The sequence below is a fragment of the Sus scrofa genome, chromosome 13 (assembly GCF_054392235.1).
Source record: "Sus scrofa isolate SSC_HxYL_T2T_F1_AM1 chromosome 13, Sscrofa_HxYL_maternal_Yorkshire_Landrace_v2.0, whole genome shotgun sequence".
NCBI lineage: Eukaryota > Metazoa > Chordata > Mammalia > Artiodactyla > Suidae > Sus > Sus scrofa.
Genome location: NC_139395.1, coordinates 113,162,080 through 113,180,860, shown reverse-complemented (window position 1 = coordinate 113,180,860; position 18,781 = coordinate 113,162,080). Strand labels below are relative to the sequence as shown.

Here is an 18,781-nt window from a genome sequence, read left to right as displayed (position 1 = left end):
GTGCAGTTAATTAAGACCATCTAGTTGCCTGCAGGGCACAGTTCCATCTGTTCTGTTACCTTCAGAGTCTGGCCTAAATGCTATGTCTGTTCTTACAGTTTTCTAGGGGACTGAGGGAAAGGTACACTCTGCTGAGTTAATATGGAAGGAGCACCTGGTTGGGGCTAGATTGATGATGGTTACACCAATAAGAGGCATGTCCACAATGGGAAGGCTTATCTCAGAACAGAAGAGTCAGCACTCTACAGGCTACATGTACTTAGTGAAGATTTTCCCTTCACACTAAATCTTGGAGGATGATGGAATGATTTTACTAAGAATACCTGGTAAGTTAGCTAACACGGAACACTTACTCAACTGACATTTAAGGAGCCACAACCAATCTACACTCAATGCCTGTGGCACTCAATGAAAACTTCTGTGATTGTTCTTCTGAAGTACTAAAACACTCCTGAAATGCAAGTGATAAACAGCTTTGAAGTTAAATGACTTACCATAGAAAGGCCACTATTCTCTTTGTTTGTGAATGTGTCTCCACTAGCACAGTCAATGCCAAACAAGGCACAGATGTCTCCGGCAAACACTTCCTCAACATCCTAAATAAAGAAATAATACAAAATGATACTTGCAAGTAATATAAACCAGAACTTAATAACCAAGAAGTAAATACATAATAAATACATTGTACATATACAAGAATGACAGAATCTCACAATGAATTCTATAAAGAAGGAATGAAAAAGAATCAATGTATCATCAACAATCAACCATGGCAACATATACCATTAACAGGGCCCTTACATTAACCACATCTAAAATGAGATTCTACTTTAAATGGAAACTCAGAGCTATGGCATCTTTACTTGGAGGATCTGCTGTATTGAAGAACAGAGCTTCATGGTTCTACAGTTAAAAAGCATGTAGTACTGTATGTGTTATCTCAGTCCAACAATGAGATGTGTATGACAAAGGCATACGAGGAAAACCTGCAAAGGAAGTTTTGAAAACAAAGGCAGGAGAATGGAGTCCACTGTACTTAAAATAATCTTAATTTCTCACAGATGCAAGCAGCTAAGAAAACAGGAAATCTAAGAACAAAGCATTGGTGCCTCTAGGCTTCCTAGTCTTTGTCTTTTATATTGACAGTTCATTAATAACAGCTGTGGCTGTGAATGCACAAGTGTGCATGTCTTGCTTTAATGGTTACACAACTGTACAGATCGCCTCACTTCTGGCCCATGAAACAGCTGTGACAATCACTAATCCCTCTAGCTTGCCCCTTGCTGCCTATCTCAAAAAACAGCAATGAGCTAATTTTGAAAGACTGCCTATTCATTTTCCATAACAAAAGTTATGGCTACCAAATATTTCTGAATGTCATAAGATTTTGCTTAGACTAATAAATTTCTCTAGGAATACAGAGACGAATTGGGAAACGGTGCAAGAAAGAGACAACCTCATATACTTGGTATTCCTACCAAAGTCCAACACTATGGACCACAAAAAGCTAGGACAAATTCAGAGCCAATGTAACAATTCAAGCCATAAGCCAAGGTTTAGCTCCCAGACCAGACCATGGGAAGTTTTAAATCTTCTAGCACCATGGCCTTTCTGGGGGTTGGTTGCACTTCCGTATGTCAGGAAGTAAATCTACTTAACAATGTGGCAAGTTATGTGTGAATTTATTATTCTCATTTACTTTTGAGGGCCTGTTATAATAAAACCACTATTATAATAAAAACCTATTATACTCTGCAAGGATAGCTCTGGAGGGAAGTGCTGAATCTTGTGTTCCTAACACAATCTTAGGGGATTGTGTTCACTTTGGCAGCACATATACTAAAATTGAATCTTAGGGAACTAATGTCCCTTTTCCTTAACCTTGGTCATTGAGGAAATACAGCTAATTCACAAAGGGTAGAATAAAATGTGTTCTTAATATGTGCTAATTTAGCCGACACCAAAATGTTACATGAGAATTGTAGCAAACCTAACTAAAAAAGAAGCTAAGAAAACACATTTGACTAGAAATAATTTTCTTACGGGGCTCAAGATACCAAGAAGGTAGATCTCTTTCACCTGCATTTGAAAAATTGTGGTCTCACAACAATGCCTGGTACTTGCCTCCATCATGTCGGCGTGCATGCGAACCAGCCGCTGCACCCGCACTTTCTTTCTTGTCCTCGTGTTATAGATGGTGTCACCCTTCTTCAACTCTCCTTGATAATTGCGAACATAAGTTAACTGTCCAAATCGACCTGCCTAGAAGTCAAGATTGGGTAAGGTCAGAAAGAATAAAAAAACAACATGAGAATCAGAATTAAGAGGAAAATTTCACAACTACCTTCAAATTCACTATCAGTTTTAGTAGTACAACTTATTGTCATAAGCTAATACTAGTTTTGAATATAGTTAAGTTAAATGGCTGTAATTCTTTTTGGCATCAAATCCAAGATACAGGAGTTTCCGTTTTGGCTCAGTGGTTAACAAATCCAACTAGGAACCATGGGGTTGTAGGTTCGAACCCTGGCCTTGCTCAGTGAGTTAAGGATCCAGCATTGCTGTGAGCTGTGGTGTAGGCTGCAGACTCGGCTTGGATCCAAAGTTGCTGTGGCTCTGGTGTAGACCGGCAGCTACAGCTCTGATTAGACTCCTAGCCAGGGAACCTCCATATGCTGTGGGAGTGGCCCAAGAAATGGCAAAAAGACAAAAAAAAAAAAAAAAATCCAAGATACAACTTCTGCTTCCTCTGAAATAAAAATTAGGAGTTCCCATCGTAGCTCAGTGGTTAACGAATCCAACTAGGAACCATGAGGTTTCAGGTTTGATCCCTGACCTCACTCAGTGGGTTAAAGATCTGGCATTGCTGTGAGCTGTGGTGTAGGTCAAAGACATGGCTCGGATTTGGTGTTGCTGTGGCTCTGGCATAGCCAGTGGCTACAGCTCTGATTCAACCCCTAGCCTGGGAACCTTCAGGGCGTGCCCCTAAAAAGCAAAAAAAATAAATAAATAAAAAATAAAATGAAATAAATAAAAATCATTAAATATTTTAAATTATTTATGTAACAAGGAAGTTATCTCATAAGTTCAGTTTAATATAGTAAGACATAAAAGTAAGGCATAATTATTAGAAAGACAAAAACATAAGAAATGGTGAGATTATACTACACATGTTGGAAAAACTTTGATAATCACCTGGAAAGCTATACGAATAAGAGGTCTGTAAAGTGACTGAATATAAAATGAATAATCAAGGATCATTTCCTCCTGAATAGTAATACAAACCTACCAGGTAAGTACTTAAGACTAACCTATTAGATAAGTACTTAAAAGTTGCCAGTTCTTCCCAAATTAATTTATAGGTCTAACACAATAGCAATCAAAATCCTAAAAGGAATTTTTAAACATTTTAGTCATTTTAAAACTTATTTAGAATGGATAAAAATAAAAAATAACTCTGATATAAAAACAGCCCATAGAATATGGTATAAATCTCTAAAATGTTTAATTTGTCAACAGATGATAATGGAGACATGACAATCAATGAAAACATATAACATTGTTGAAAAACTGTAACTGGACAATTAGTCTTCCATTTGGAGGCAGAGAGATACATTTAGATCCTACCTCACAGCATTTAGCAAAACAAATTCCAACTTGATTAACAATGAAAAAAACAAAAAACCCCACCACAAAAAGTAGAAGAGACAAAAGTAAATATTTACATATATAATCCAAGAGGAAGATTTATAATGTGAAAAATGAGAAAATGACTAAAGACAAGGACTGATATGGTTGACCTATGTAAACTTTAACCTGCGAATCATTTTTTAAAAAACTTGATTAGAGAAAGGCTCATACAAATAAGTAGAACATTTTGACTCTAATTTTTAAAAATGGAAGATAAAAGGAATAAGGAGACAATCAAAAAAGAGGAAATACAATTGCATAATGAATATATGTGATAATGTTCTCTATCATTAGGAATTAAGGCAAGATGAAGAATTAAAATATCATTTTCATTTATGAAATCTAATAATTTTTAATAAATAATACTCAATGCTGATAATGATTTATTGAATAATATGTACATTAATTCTGAGAGTATGAAAGCAAGCCAGCAATATAAACCAATAAATATTAAAATGTTCCATTCCATATCTTTTACTTAATAATCACTATTCTGGGAATCCTAAGAAAGTATTTCTAAATACATTTAAAAGTTTTACAGTAAAAATTGTCGCTGCAATGTTATTTCTACTCTTTAATTTAAAATGACATTTTCTGGGAGCTCCCTGGTGGCTCAGTGGTTAAGAATCTGGCATTTTCATTGCTGTGACTCCAGTCACTGCTATAGTGAAGGTTTGATCCTTGGCCTGGGAATTTACACATGCTGCAGATGCAGCCAAAAATAAAAGAAATAAAGTAAATAAATAAATAAAATGACTTTCTGATTTTGAAAGTAATAAGCACGCTGTAAAATTTTTAAAATAGGAGTTTCCTTGTGGCACAGTGGGTTAAAGATTTGGAGTTGTCACTGCAGTGGCTTGGGTCGCTGTTGTGGCATGAGTTTGATCCCTGGCCCAGGAACCTCCACATGCTTTGGGCATAGCCAAAAATAAATACATTTTTTAAAATGAAAAAAATAAAAATTAAAACTAGGGAAAAGCCCCACTTACCCAATATTATTCCATCCCAGAGATAACCACTCTTTAACACTTCCAACTTATCCACTTTCTTCTCCCACTTAAAATACTATAAACAGAAGCAACAATACCACAACAAGAGGCACACTCAGTCCCCAAATCTTGGTTTCTAATACCATTAAAAATTAAAAGGAACCAGGGCTCTTAGAGATATGGCAGATTTTAGGGAAGAGGTGGGGAACATACAACATAAGCCTGCAGCATCCTGTATAGCCAGAAAGGAAGTTTATGGAAGTATTCAGAAAAGCAAAACACTGGGGAATGTCAAAGGGACACAGAAGCCAACTATAGAGCTCCAACGGCCAAACCTGGCCAATCTGACAACAAAGTAAGTATCATGCTACTGGATTATAACTCAAAGTACAAAATAAATATCCATATGCCCATAATGATATAAATAAATGTTTGAATAAATAAATACATGGAGGAGAAAAGACAACTCTCCCATACAGAAGAGTTCCAAATAACTGACATATATTCCGCTCCCTCAAGGAGGAAGAGCATAATTCCCCACTCCTTAAGTGTAGGCTACACACAGTAACCTTCTTCTAGATAGTCCGTAAGGAACGGGGGGGCAGGGAAATAATTTTACAGTGGAGAAACCTGTAACCAAATCTTTCCTAAGAGTCATTTAGTAATAGGAGTAAAAGCCTGAAAAAAAAAAAAATTTCTACACTGAGCAATTATATACATTAGAAAGGAACTTACCTCCAGTTTAAAAGCCAGGCCTACAAATGGATGGGAATCATCTCTTTTGGAGTTCATTAAGATTTTCGTTTTCTCTTGTGAGTCACTTAAAACAAAAGAAATATACATTTATGACATGCAACAGATGATACTTCTTTTTGTACCAATTTGCTTCATCAGTGTATCATCTGATAAAAAGCATATGTGTGCTAAACATTTCTGAGCTTACACATAAGGGAAATTTCACTGAAAGATCGAAAATAACTTTTCTGGCCTTAGTTACTACATTGTGATAGGACCAGAGTAGAATAATACCCAAAAAAACAGTCTGGCAGAAAAAGAAAAACAATTAATGAGGGCTTAAAATTTTTTTGTTTTTTTAAAGCATCAAAAAAATACATGTGACTGGTTCCAAACGAGAAAATTTTCTAATAATGTAAATCTTGATACATAATGAAACAAATCATATTTCTAACTTACAAACAGAATATGATACGGGAAGGTATAATAATAAATGTTCTTCTTTACGCCAAAATTGTTACCCAGTAGGAATGGAGATTGGTTTTTGTAAATTACTGAAAAAAACCCATAAACACAACTACTAGAACCATTCTTAAATTCTTTCATAGTGCACAAATGTTAAGGTCTTTATGCATAACTAATAATCAATTTCCAAGACTTACTCCTGATTGAGTATAGCATAATTCTGGACTTCAGATGGATTGGGGAGGTATTCTACAACAGCATCTAAAAGAGGCTGAACTCCTTTGTTCTTCAAGGCACTTCCCAAAAAGACAGGAGTAAATGACCTATTTATAGTAGCTCTTCGAATTGCAAGCTACAAAAGAAAAAAATTAACAATTAGCTTATCTTGAAATTACATTTTGAGGTGATTTCAGATCAATTACAGAACAAATGAATGAAAAGAATTGATAGACTTTGTAGTACTGGCTCTGGTCTCTGGTGGAAACTAGAATTAGAATCTGTATAACTTAAGATCAAAATACAAAAAAAAAAAAGAGAAGTAAAGTGATTTAACTTTCAACATTGTGCTATTGCTTTCAATTCTCTTGGAATGTCATTAACTTTCAATGTAGCAAAAAAAAAAACCAAAACCAAAAACACACAAAAACACAAACACAGAATAATGTAAACAGTATGCTAGCAATTGTATACAGCAGAGGAGAGGAGTTCACATCCTGGCTCAGCAGAAACGAATCTGACTAGTATCCATCTCTGGCCTTGCTCAGTGGGTTAAGGAGCCAGTGTTGCCATGAGCTGTGATATAGGTTGCAGATGTGGCTCAGATCTGACGTTGCTGTGGCTGTGGTGTAGGCCAGTGGATACAGCTCCGATTCAACCCCTAGCCTGGGAACCTCCATATGCTGAGGGGTTGGCCCTAAAAAGCAAAACAAAAAAAACAAAAACAAAGGAGAAAGCAATATATATGCAAAAAAAAACCAAAAACAAAAACAAAAAAAACCCAAAACCCTCTGGAGAGATACACCAGATACTATTAACTGGCAACCTATTTTAGGGATGGGGCAGAGAACTGGGCAGACAGGAGCTGGGTCGAGTCTTTATTGTGTACCTTTGTATAAACCATTTGAAAGTATTATCTATTAAGAAAATACTTATTTATTTATTTTTTTAAAGGACATACAAAGGAAGCCAAACAATAAAATCACTCATATACTAGGGGCCATTATAGCAACAGGCTTTAAAATAATGGCATCCATGGAGTTCCCGTCGTGGCGCAGTGGTTAACGAATCCGACTAGGAACCATGAGGTTGCGGGCTCGGTCCCTGCCCTTGCTCAGTGGGTTAACGATCCAGCGTTGCCGTGAGCTGTGGTGTAGGTTGCAGACGCGGCTCGGATCCCACGTTGCTGTGGCTCTGGCGTAGGCCGGTGGCTACAGCTCCGATTCAACCCCTAGCCTGGGAACCTCCATATGCTGTGGGAGCGGCCCAAGAAATAGCAACAACAACAACAACAACAACAACAACAAAAAGACAAAAAAAAAAATAATAATGGCCTCCTGGTCTTGTCCCAACCCCTTGTACAAGCACCATCCACATGTCGCAGCCTCATGCTTCAGGGGCTACTGGCTAAGCAGGCCCCAGAGAGAGCTTCAGAGCTTTAGCTCTAGCGCAAGAGGCCAATAGTCGTGCTGTTGCCACAACCCACCACCACAGAAATACAGAGCAGCATACAATAATTTCTCAGTCCTCAGGAAAAAAACCCAGAAAATTAGTTGCCCTCTCCCCCCAAAAAAGTAAAATTCTAAACCTCACAGTAAAAAGTAGGATAATAGCTGAACATAGTAAGAGTATAAAAAGGAGAACATAAGCATGGCAAGAAAGCAATTACTATCTGAAACTACCTTAAACACTTGCTTTTGCTGTTGCTAGGAAAATGGCTTGGTCACTTACCACTGAGGCTACGCTAGGTCACAAGATCACATCTTTGACTTTCCAATCCTCCCTTACATGCAAAAGTAGGGTCATATGAATCTTACTAGCTTACTTTACATCCATTGAATAGAGAAACATATAAGAGTGGGGAACAAATAGAAAAAAAGGAGAAAAATTAAAATTAACCCTATAGCAGCCTAATGAAGGCTTTATTTCTCCTCATGTTTCTCTTATTTTTATAAGAATCACATTCATACTTTATAATTGTTGCTTTTCCACTGTCCCTAATAATAACACAGCCAACAACAATACAGAAACTAAACTACACCGATGTATCCTATGCAGAAAACAGTAAATAATGCAGGACTGAAAGTGCTCTCCTTAGAAAGGCCTTTTTGAACGGCTGGCCCCTGGCTGGAGTCCGGGAATCTGGATTTCACGGGGGTTCCCAGCATTCCCAGAACTGGTAAGACTGGTTCACAGTCTCACTACTGTTTGTACAAACAACGAGATATGCGCAAACTCCTTTTGGGAGTTTGGAATTTGGTACATGACAAGCAGGGGGTGTCAATGTTACCAGCCCCCAATAAAACCTTGGGCACTAAGTTTCTAATGAGCTTCCCTGGCAGACAACACTTCAGAGGTGCAATGACAACTTGCTTCTGGAGGAAGTCACCACTTTCCATTCCAGTTTTGCCCTGCAAGATTCCATGGGAGAGGATGCCTGGACACTGATGCTTGGTTTCTGCTGGACTTCACCTCATATGCCTTTTCCCTTTGCTGATTTTGCTTTGTAGCCTTTTACTGTAATAAATGATAGCTGAATGTGATTATGTGCTGAGTCCTTACTCCTAGTGAGTCACAGAATCTGAGAGCAGTCCTGGGGACCCCTGACACAGTCCCTTTAATAAATCAAAACCTAACTCTCTATTGTGGTTCCCAGGATACAGTGCTTGATTTTATTAAAGGCCTGGACCCATACCTTCCTACATGGTGTTCCTTACTCATCAGAGAGCTGAGCTGGGAAGGCCTCAGCTGTGAATGGTAAAGAACTCAAGCTATGAGATATCAGCAAGTACCTCAGCTTCAATAGGGTTTTGTCCTTCTGCATTTGATCTGTAAACTCTCTGAGTGCAATGTCTGACACATAATAGTAACTTATCTGATTTCTGCCAAGTGCATCAAGTAGTCTGGCAAAATAAATATCAGCTTTTAAAAATTATTGCTAAGATATACATAACCAAATTGGCCATTTTAACCATTTTTAAGTGTACGGTAAGTGTACAGTTCAGTGCATTAAGTATATTCACACTGCTGTCACTACTTTCCATTCCAGAACTTTTCATCATCTCAAACTGAAATTCTGTACCCACTGAACTCCCCATTCTGCCTTCCTCCAGCCTCTGGTAACCACTCTACCTTCTGCCTCTAGGAATTTAATTGTTCTGGGTACCTCATATAAGTGGAATCATATAACATTTGTTCTTGTATGTCTGGCTTATTTCACTTTACATAATATTCCCAAGGCTCATCCATATCATAGCAAGTATCAGAATTCGATTCCTTTTTAAGGCCAAATAATACTCCATTGTACGAATATACCAATTTTGTTTAACCATTTATCCACTGATGGACATCAGGTTGATTTCACCTTTTGGTTATTGTGAATGACACTGCTATCAACATCAGTATAAACACATCTGAATCCAAATCACTATGTTTTCCACAGCAGATGCATAATTTTACAGCTCCACCAGCAATGCACAAGGGTTCCAATTTCTCCACATCTTCACCAACACTTGTTATTTTGTTTTTGAATTATCTCATTGAGATAGCACTTTATTAGTTAGGATGGCTATTACTTTTGATTTGCTTTCCCTAATGATTAGTGATGTTGAACATCTTTTCATGTGCTTACTGGCCATTTGTTATCTTCTATGGAGAAATGTCTATCCAAAAACTTAATGCCAGGCTTAGGCAGGGATCTTCTCTATTTTTAAAGAGCTGAATAATCAAGAAAAGGAATATCTACAGCCTTCCAAATAACATAGTGATCTAAGTACCAACATAGTCTGCAAACATTTAGCTGCCTTGTCTTATTGCTGTAACATTTCTAGTTTCTTTTTTCTTAATAAGGGTATGTCCTAGAAGTTGGCTGTTTAAGTATCTTTTTTTTCTAGAACAAATTATGACTCCTTTCCCATTTTACATAATTCATTACCTTAAAAAAAAAAAGAAATATGCCAAACCAAGTATTATTTGAAGAAATCAAAGTGTTAAATAACTTTACTTATTAGATTTCACCAATAAAACTCATTCATGAAAGTCCCTTCCCTGCACAAAAACAAAACAAAACTGCTCTTTTTCTTGTTTACACATGACATATACATATTTTTTTTTTTAGGGCTGCACCTACCACATAAGAAAGTTCCCAGACTAGGGGTCGAATTGGGAGCTGCAGTTGCTGGCCTCCACCACAGCCAGCACATCGCAAGATCCAAGCCATGTCTGGGACCTAGACCATAGTGCACAGCAACATTGGATCCTTAACCCACTAAGCAAGGCCAAGGATTGAACCCATGTCTTCACGGATACTAGTCAGGTTTGTTACCGATGAGCCATGACGGGAACTTCCATACGAGACATATTTTGAGAACACTTGCCTTTAAATCAGAAGCTGAGGGAATTTTTTCTTCCAGAAACATCTCTCCAAGTTGCTCATCTGAATTAGCAACAGATTCAATCAGCTCCTGCCGATGGTCAGAGGCTGCTGCCCTGAATTCTGCTGGAATTTCCCCATATCGAACAATCTGACTAAGAGTAGAAATATGTTATTTTGGTACTTTAAGAATATTCAATTAAACATACAAAGCATCAGTGAAAAAGATAAAATAATGGTCAAAATATTTTTTAGGTAAGTGCTCTGATATATCTGCATTAAAACCACAAGTAAGACTAATGTATATTTTTAAAATTCAGACGGAATAGTGGGCAAAATACTTTAAAACAAGCAAACTACTCAAGGTTGCACTAGAAAATGGATGAGCCATGATTCAAAGCCAATCTGACTCCAAAGCCCATAAATACAATACAGGTTTGACCTGTACAGGTCCACTTATACATGGATTTTTTTCCAATAAAATGCAAAAATATATGAACATTGTGTGCAAGACTTGTATTGAAGTGGATAGCCAATCCTTACATAGATATAAGGTGAGTGATATTTAATATGAAATTAACAATGTGTTTTCTTACTGTTTTGTAATTTTGCTTTCAAAGAATTACATAACCATAGCCTGCTTCTCTCACATAATTGAAGAAACTGTATATCATCCATCATTAAGCAATTTTTATATTAAGTTTTTTAAACTTAAATCTTAAATCACTTTTAAAAAGTCATAAAGCTTCTAATATTACATTATAAATATAATATCACATACCAGAAAAATTTTGTAATGACTCATTCATTTGCATATAGTCTAGGCCACTGCATCACATTAATTACACCAGGCTACCATAAAGCAATCATATTGCTGCTTCTTCCTTATTAATGTTATACCTATAAATAAATATGAATTTCTTTTCATAATATCTTCTCATTTTTTATATCTAGTATTAGCAATACATTAACATCTACAGTGCTTTGAGTCCTAATATTGATGTAGGTACTGACAGATGCTTCATCTTATAAACAGATGACATAAACTTACCATATGGATAAATATAATACAGTATTGTAAATGCATTTTCTCTTCCTTACAACTTTTTCTTCAGCTTTCTTAACACTTTCTTTTCTCCAGCTTACTTTATTGTAAAAATACACTATGTAATACATATTACATACAAAATATGTGTCAACTGACTATCGGTGTTATTGATAAGCCTCCTAGTCAATAGTAGGCTATTAGTAAGTTTTGGAGAAGTCAAAAGTTATACTTGGATTTTTGACTGCGTGGGGAGACAGCACCTCTAACCCCCACGTTGTTCAAGGATCAACTGTACCTGAAAATTCTATCAGCAAAATTAATCAGAATATCAGTCTATAATATGTAGGATTAGAGGCTTGACTATTCCTTTTCATTAATAACAAACCAGGAGTTCCTGTTGTGGCACAGTGGAAATGAATCCGACTAGGAACCATGAGGTTTGATTCCTGGCCTCGCTCAGGGGTTAAGAATCTGGCGTTGCCCTGAGCAGTGGTGTAGGTCACGGACACGGCTTGCATCTGGCATTGCTGTGGCTCTGGAGAAGGCCAGCAGCTATAGCTCTGATTAGACCCCTAGCCTGGGAATCTCCATATGCTGCAAGTGCGGTCCTAAAAACTTAAAAAAAAGATTAAAAACAAAAAAACAAACCAAATTACATTTTTAATGCAGAAAACTCTTATTTTGTAGTTTAAAAAAAATTACCAAATATGACATACTCTTCAACCTTAACCTTAATTTTCCATTCCTCTAGGGCAGATAGGTAAGAATCACAAACAAAATATACACAACCAAGAAGAAACAGATATGCTTGATACTTAGAAACATCAGTCTGAACATCTAAAAAATATTCTTTAAAAATGAAATCTGATGTCAAAAAATAACAAGCTTTTCAGGAAACACATTCCTTAACAAAAAGAAAAAAAGAAAAAAAGAAAAAGAAGTTAATTGCAAACAATTGCAAGCAGTCAGAAAATAAATCTTACTATCTGAAGAATGCTCTTCACAACCTCCCAAACTTAATTTCTTCCATCCTGGGAAACTTCTGGTTCTTAGCCTTTCGTGTCAGAATCTTCCTTTCAACATACACACACACACACACACACACACATCCAGTGGTCTAGGGCTAGGAAAGGCAGCAGGTCCATTAAGAAGTTCCACCTGCCATGCCAATGTATAACAAAGTTTAAAAAGCCTCTGCTTTAGAAGACAGAAACGTGTGGCTTGCTAATTCTGGGGAAGCAGATTTAGTCATTTACTTACAAATATTATTTGAGTCCCTATTTTGTATCAGACAGTTCTACAGCTGGGGACGTAGCAGTGAATAAACCTGAAAAAAATCCCTGTCCCTTTCATTCTAAGGAGTGATATCTAAACTCAGTTGTCACTACTTAATTATAACACAAAAAAAAGAGAGAAACATCTTCATCTTTTCCCTGCCTACAAGATGGCCAGTAAGGATAAATTCTATACTTAACTGACCACAATACCCTTCACCCACCTGCTAGACCAGCAATCCCAGTTCCATAACAAAGAACGGAAATCCCTCAAAAAGGACCTTTAGGGAAAATGCCCCACTATTGGGGCCACTCTCCAGAATAAGGTTAACTTATGACTCCCCATACTGTCTGGATTAGTGCCACTCAAACCTTGCTCTGCAGACCTGAAACATCAGCACCTCCTGGAGCTTTCCAGAAATGCAAATTCCAGGCCCCATCCTAGAGCTACTAATTAGCATCTCTGAAGGTGTATCCAGAGATGTGTTTTAACAAGCTCTTCAAGTGATTTTTCTGAATGCTGTGGTTTGATAACCACTTTGGATGCAAAGGTCTCTCAAAAGTTGACCAAGTACCATAACAAAAGTCACCAATTTGCTTCTCTTATTGCCCAAACCCCATCTGCACAATTTTTAACTTCTCTTATGTACTGATCTTTTAATCTTTGAAATCCCATAAAGTAGGAAGAGGAAATTTTATTTTATTTATTTATTTTTTTTAGTCTTTTTGCCTTTGCCACTCCTGCGGCATATGGAGGTTCCCAGGCTAGGGGTCAAATCAGATCTGTAGCCGCCGGCCTACTCCAAAGCCACAGCAATGCCAGATCCAAGTCGTGTCTGTGACCTACACCACAGGTCATAGCAACGCCAGATACTTAACCCACTGAGCGAGGAGGACAGGGATTGAACCCGAAATCTCATGGTTCCTAGTCAGATTCATTAACCACTGAGCCACGACAGGAACTACATCTTCCAACCACATTTCATGAAAAGAAGTTTAAGAACCCATCTTTTTCCTTCCCTTTAATACTTTTTAAAATATAAGATTTTGATAGTATATTTTTAACACTTACCCAAAATCTCCATCAAAATAGATGGCTCGTTCCTCAATAAGATCTATAATACCTTTAAAATCACCCTCCAAACCAATGGGTATCTGCACAAGTGCTGCATTATGATTAAGTTTAGACCTGAAAAATAAAAACACACGTTTATCCTTTTCTCTTCCCAAATCCCTTTGAAATGATTAATAAATATAAAAAGAAATCAATGGCAGATCTGTGGAACTGACCAATAACCAAGCTATAGATCTCAGTGTTGCATGTACTAAGATAAGTCTTTCACATGGATGGATTTTTTTTTTTTTTTTTGTCTTTTTGCCTTTTTTAGGTCTGGTCCCATGGCACATGGAGGTTCCCAGGCTAGGGGTCGAATCAGAGCTTTAGCCGCTGGCCTACGCCAGAGCCACAGCAACTCGGGATCCAAGCCTCGTCTACAACCTACACCACAGCTCACGGCAACGGAGGACCCTTAACCCACTGAGCAAGGCCAGGGATTGAACCCGCAACCTCATGGTTCCTAGTCGGATTCGTTAACTGCTGAGCCATGAAGGGAACTCCATTTTTTTTAAAAAACATGATATCTTTATTTATTTACTTATTTGTCCTTTTAGGGCCACACTCGAGGCGTATGGAGGTTCCCAGGCTGGGGTCTAATTGGAGTTGTTGCTGCCAGCCTATGCCAGAGCCACAGCTATGCCAGATCCAAGCCATGTCTGCAACCTACACCACAGCTCAGGGCAACGCTGGATCCTTAACCCCTGAGCAAGGCCAGGGATTGAACCTGAAACCTCATGGTTCCTAGTCGGATTTGTTTCCACTACGCCACGACAGGAATTCCATCACATAGATGGATTTTAAAAAAGAAAAGGATAAATCCTAATGACACTGAATTAACTGTCCTTCTGGATATGGTTGTTATTCAGATCAATGCCCTGCTGTAAGGTTCATTACCTCATTTGCTGCAGGGCCCTGGTTGGGTTGGAGCCCATTCGGTCCAGTTTGTTAATGAAAGTTAGAAATGGAACACTGTAGCGCTGCATCTGACGATTAACAGTCATGGTCTGGCACTGCACCCCTCCGACTGCACAGAGAACAAGGATCGCACCATCCAGCACTCTCAGGGCTCTTTCAACTTCTATGGTGAAGTCCACGTGCCCTAAATGAGACAGAGAGGTGTGAGAGGGTCTTTAAAAACAGTGTGGGAGTTCCCATCATGGCTTAGCAGAAATGGACTGGTAACCATGAGGACGCAGGTTTGATCCCTGGCCTCACTCAGTGGGTTCAGGATCCGGTGTTGCCATGAGCTGTGGTTTAGGTTGCAGACATGGCTCACATCTGGCATTGCTGTGGCTGTGGCGTAGGCCAGTAGCTACAGCTCTGATTTGACCCCTAGCCTAGGAATCTCCATATGCCGAGGGTGTGGCCCTAAAAAGACAAAACAAAACAGTGTGAAGTTTTACAACATGCACAAGTAAATGTTTTTCTATCTCTGATCATTACATAAGTCTTCTAATTAAAATATGGATTCCTTAAACCACCAATATTATTTATTTACCATAAAGTCCAGGAGACCCACAAAATCATTTCAAAAAGATACTAGAGCATGGGCATCCTTGGAATCAGCTGCAACATGTAAAAGGTAAGACCCTTCCTAGTCACAATTTGCACTATTTTTCAAAGAAACCCCTTAAGGATAAAGTACTCTAGATCCCAAGTCAGATTTCTCTAATAATAAATTCATAGTCACACTTTTGAGTATTATTTAATACTCAAAATAAGCTCAATCATAGTAAAGAACTAAATGTGCCATTGCCAAAACAAGCCACAATGAAACCAAGAACTCAACTCACCAGGAGTATCTATAATGTTGATATTAACATCTTTCCACAAGGTATAGGTGGCCGCTGACTGAATAGTGATTCCTCTTTGTCTCTCTAGTTCCATGGAATCCATGACAGCACCAACTCCATCTTTACCTTTCACCTAAACACAAGCACAGCAATTCAGACTTCTCTGTCTCTGCATTCCAAGAAGGAAAGAAATCTTTACAGATGGAACCAGAACACAAATGGTTAATTGATGCAGTTTTCAGCGAAACCTAATTGTCAAACTATATCATCTCATGAAACAAAACTGATTACAGGTTTTGCCCTAAGCCTTTTTTCATTGTTGTTTTCAGCAGCTGCTACCACGGAGCAATCACCTGGAGCCACCCTTCCTCCTGCTACACTGTTCCTGCCCACAAGCCTGTATTAGTCTGTGAGCAGATGTTCAGAGAACAGATTTTTCTCTGCTGTACTACTTGTGGATTTTGAGGCCTGGGTGAGAAGGATTTTCTCCGCCCGCTCTTATGGCCATACTTACAGCCTACGAAGTTCCCAAGCTGAGGCCTACACACAGCCATGGCAACGCTGGATTTGGGCCATATTTGTGACCTACACTGCAGCCTGTGGCAATGCCAGATCCTTAACCCACTGAGTGAGGCCAGGGTTCAAACCTGCATCCTCATGGAGACATCAGGTCCTTAACCCACTGAGCCACAATGGGAACTCTACATGCTTTTAAATGTTACAGAGACGTTTATATTGTTAAATGGGAAAAAAGGTTTAAAATGATTGCCATGGCTGTGGTGTAGGCTCCAGCTGCAGCTCTGATTTGACATCTGGCCCTGGGCACTTCCGTATGCTGCAGGTGCAGCCGTAAAAATTTTAAAAAAGCATATAAACATCATGTTAATAGCTACTTTAGGGTAGTACATATCAACTTAACATTCTTAAAACTAATCTGGAATCTACCATGAACCACATACCTCATGCATTTTTGCAATTCTACCAGTGTAGTAAAGCACTCGTTCTGTTAATGTAGTTTTCCCAGAATCAATGTGAGCTGAGATTCCAATATTTCGTATCTTTTCATTAGGAATCACCCCTGATGAACACCATCGGCAGATCTTCCAATTAGCCTGAAAAAAATGAGAACTCAATTCAATGCACTTTTTATGATCTAACAGTGGACAATTAGGGTTCAGTGGACATCCTTCCTCCAAGAAAATTCAATGGACACAAAACTTCATATGAGATAGCCTGAAAAGGCAAAAGAGGGAATGTCTCAACCTGCAATTCCTATAATCAAAGAGACTGCAAGAGATGGCAGAAAAGACATATAAAATAAAATAAAAAAGGACCGATAATTTTACCAAATGGCACAGATTTGAAAGTATATACCGGCGCTGATAAAATCAGAAAGATGGTTCCCAACAACTGCTTTAATAGGAAATACAGTTTTCACTTTAAATTTTACTTTGATTTTTTCCCCCTTCCTCCTTAAAATAGTTTCAGAGCTAGCAAAGATGTTTGGACTTATACGCTCTATGCAGCGGTGCCAATAGGTTCAAGCGGCCCACAAAAAGTTTCCGATTCCTTCTATCGCCTAAAAATTAATGACATAAAACAATAACTTTAATTTACCATGGTGGTGAGGGTCCAGCCTTTTATGAAATCAAGACACAATATAAACCTCTCCCTACAGGAGTGAACATCCAAAATGCACTGCAGCCACTTCTGGGAGAAGGGAAGCAGAAGAACTTGAAAAGGTGGGTAAAATATTAAATGGAAACTAGCTTCATTGATTAAATCCCAGGAATACCAGCAAGCAAAGCGAAGGTGGTTTGCATGACAGGAAAGGCTCAACTCCTACCTAACACTATTCCACTTTGCGCCCCATCTCCACACCCCCACAAAAGGCAGACATATAATTAAAGAAAAGTCCTGGGAAGGTCGGTTGAAAGAGGGAGCAGGGAGCCCCGCCGACACTGTAGTGAAAAAAGCACTGGATAATGAGTCAAAAGCCCTGAGTTCAAGCCCAGGACACACTAATTTTTCAGTTGTCTTGACCTTCACTTCAGTCACCTCTTCTAAGTATACCAATAATAAGAGGCGTAACCATGAATTGGAGGCCCGCCCAACCTCCCAGGATACCAAGACGTTGCTCAGAAATAACCAAAGGCTGTGCAGATACCGAGGGGCTTTTCAGCACAGAGGTCAACAGCTAGCATTCGGAGATGCCAGGGAGGGAAGGGGTGTCATTTCCTCTCCAGCCCCGGAGGCACTGCAAAGTCCTGGGGACAGTCCCTGGTTCCCTGTCGCACCTGCTTCCCCGGCCAGCCGAGGGCAGCGGGGATCCGCGGGAGCGGCCCGCGCCCCACGGCCGCGGCGGCGGCGGCGGCTCCCAGCAGCCTCATGGCGAGCGTAGAATAGACGCGAAAGTCCCACAGCGCCCGGTGTACCCAGCAACCTGCACCACTGCCAGAAGCGTTCAAAGTCACGCCGGCAGTCAGTGCTGGAAGAGCACTTCCGGGGAGAAGCAGGCAAAGGAGGGGAGAAAAAAAAGAAAGAGAGAGAGGCTTCCGGATCTCAGAACTGAGCAGCACCCTCCGCTGCCCGCACGCCCTCTGCCGACTTGGAAGAGAAAGTGCAGCCACTTTGCGGAGCTAAGCACGCTTTTCGCATGTTCCCGGAAAGCGGCGGCCTTTAAACGTGGTTCTTTTGCCTCTACAGCAACGGGAAGAAAGGTTTAAAATAGTTCTTAAGGTTTTTTTTAAAAAAGAAAAATTGTTACATATGCTACTTCAACAAATGTGAACAAATACTCTATAGGACATGACTTGCAAAGAAGGTAAAAAAAAATAATGAACTATCCACAAATGTTTTTCTCTTTTCAAAATGTTCCATCTTTGGTTAATGTTAAGTACCTATATATATGTCCAGTACCTATACATTATATGTCCTGTCTCTATAGAAGACAGCATCCTTGACGATTCCACTTGGATCTCTTAGAGGCATCTCGAAATTATTATGTCCAAAAACGAGCTAATGACCTTCCACTGAATCCTCCCAAGATCTTCATCTGATAAACAGGAATTCCGTTCTTCTG

General features: G+C 38.9%; 1 protein-coding gene across 3 annotated transcripts in view; it reads right to left on the bottom strand.

Annotated features, from left to right (window-relative positions):
• Positions 1–18,203, bottom strand: part of GFM1 (G elongation factor mitochondrial 1) — a 44,498-nt gene extending 26,295 nt beyond the window's left edge. For 2 of the 3 annotated variants that reach the window (XM_003358643.5, XM_013982167.3), the window contains exons 1-10: positions 17,997–18,203; positions 16,659–16,811; positions 15,700–15,832; positions 14,801–15,005; positions 13,862–13,978; positions 10,472–10,622; positions 6,077–6,231; positions 5,415–5,499; positions 2,125–2,262; positions 495–596 (exon numbers count right to left, since the gene is read on the bottom strand). In XM_003358643.5, the coding sequence (XP_003358691.1) occupies positions 495–596; positions 2,125–2,262; positions 5,415–5,499; positions 6,077–6,231; positions 10,472–10,622; positions 13,862–13,978; positions 14,801–15,005; positions 15,700–15,832; positions 16,659–16,811; positions 17,997–18,089 (1,332 nt within the window). In that variant the 5' untranslated portion in view covers positions 18,090–18,203. Of the gene's footprint in view, positions 1–494; positions 597–2,124; positions 2,263–5,414; positions 5,500–6,076; positions 6,232–10,471; positions 11,987–13,697; positions 13,979–14,800; positions 15,006–15,699; positions 15,833–16,658; positions 16,812–17,996 lie in introns of all 3 variants that reach the window. The other variant, XM_084990092.1, reaches the window with a different exon arrangement.
• Positions 18,204–18,781: the final 578 nt, after the last annotated feature.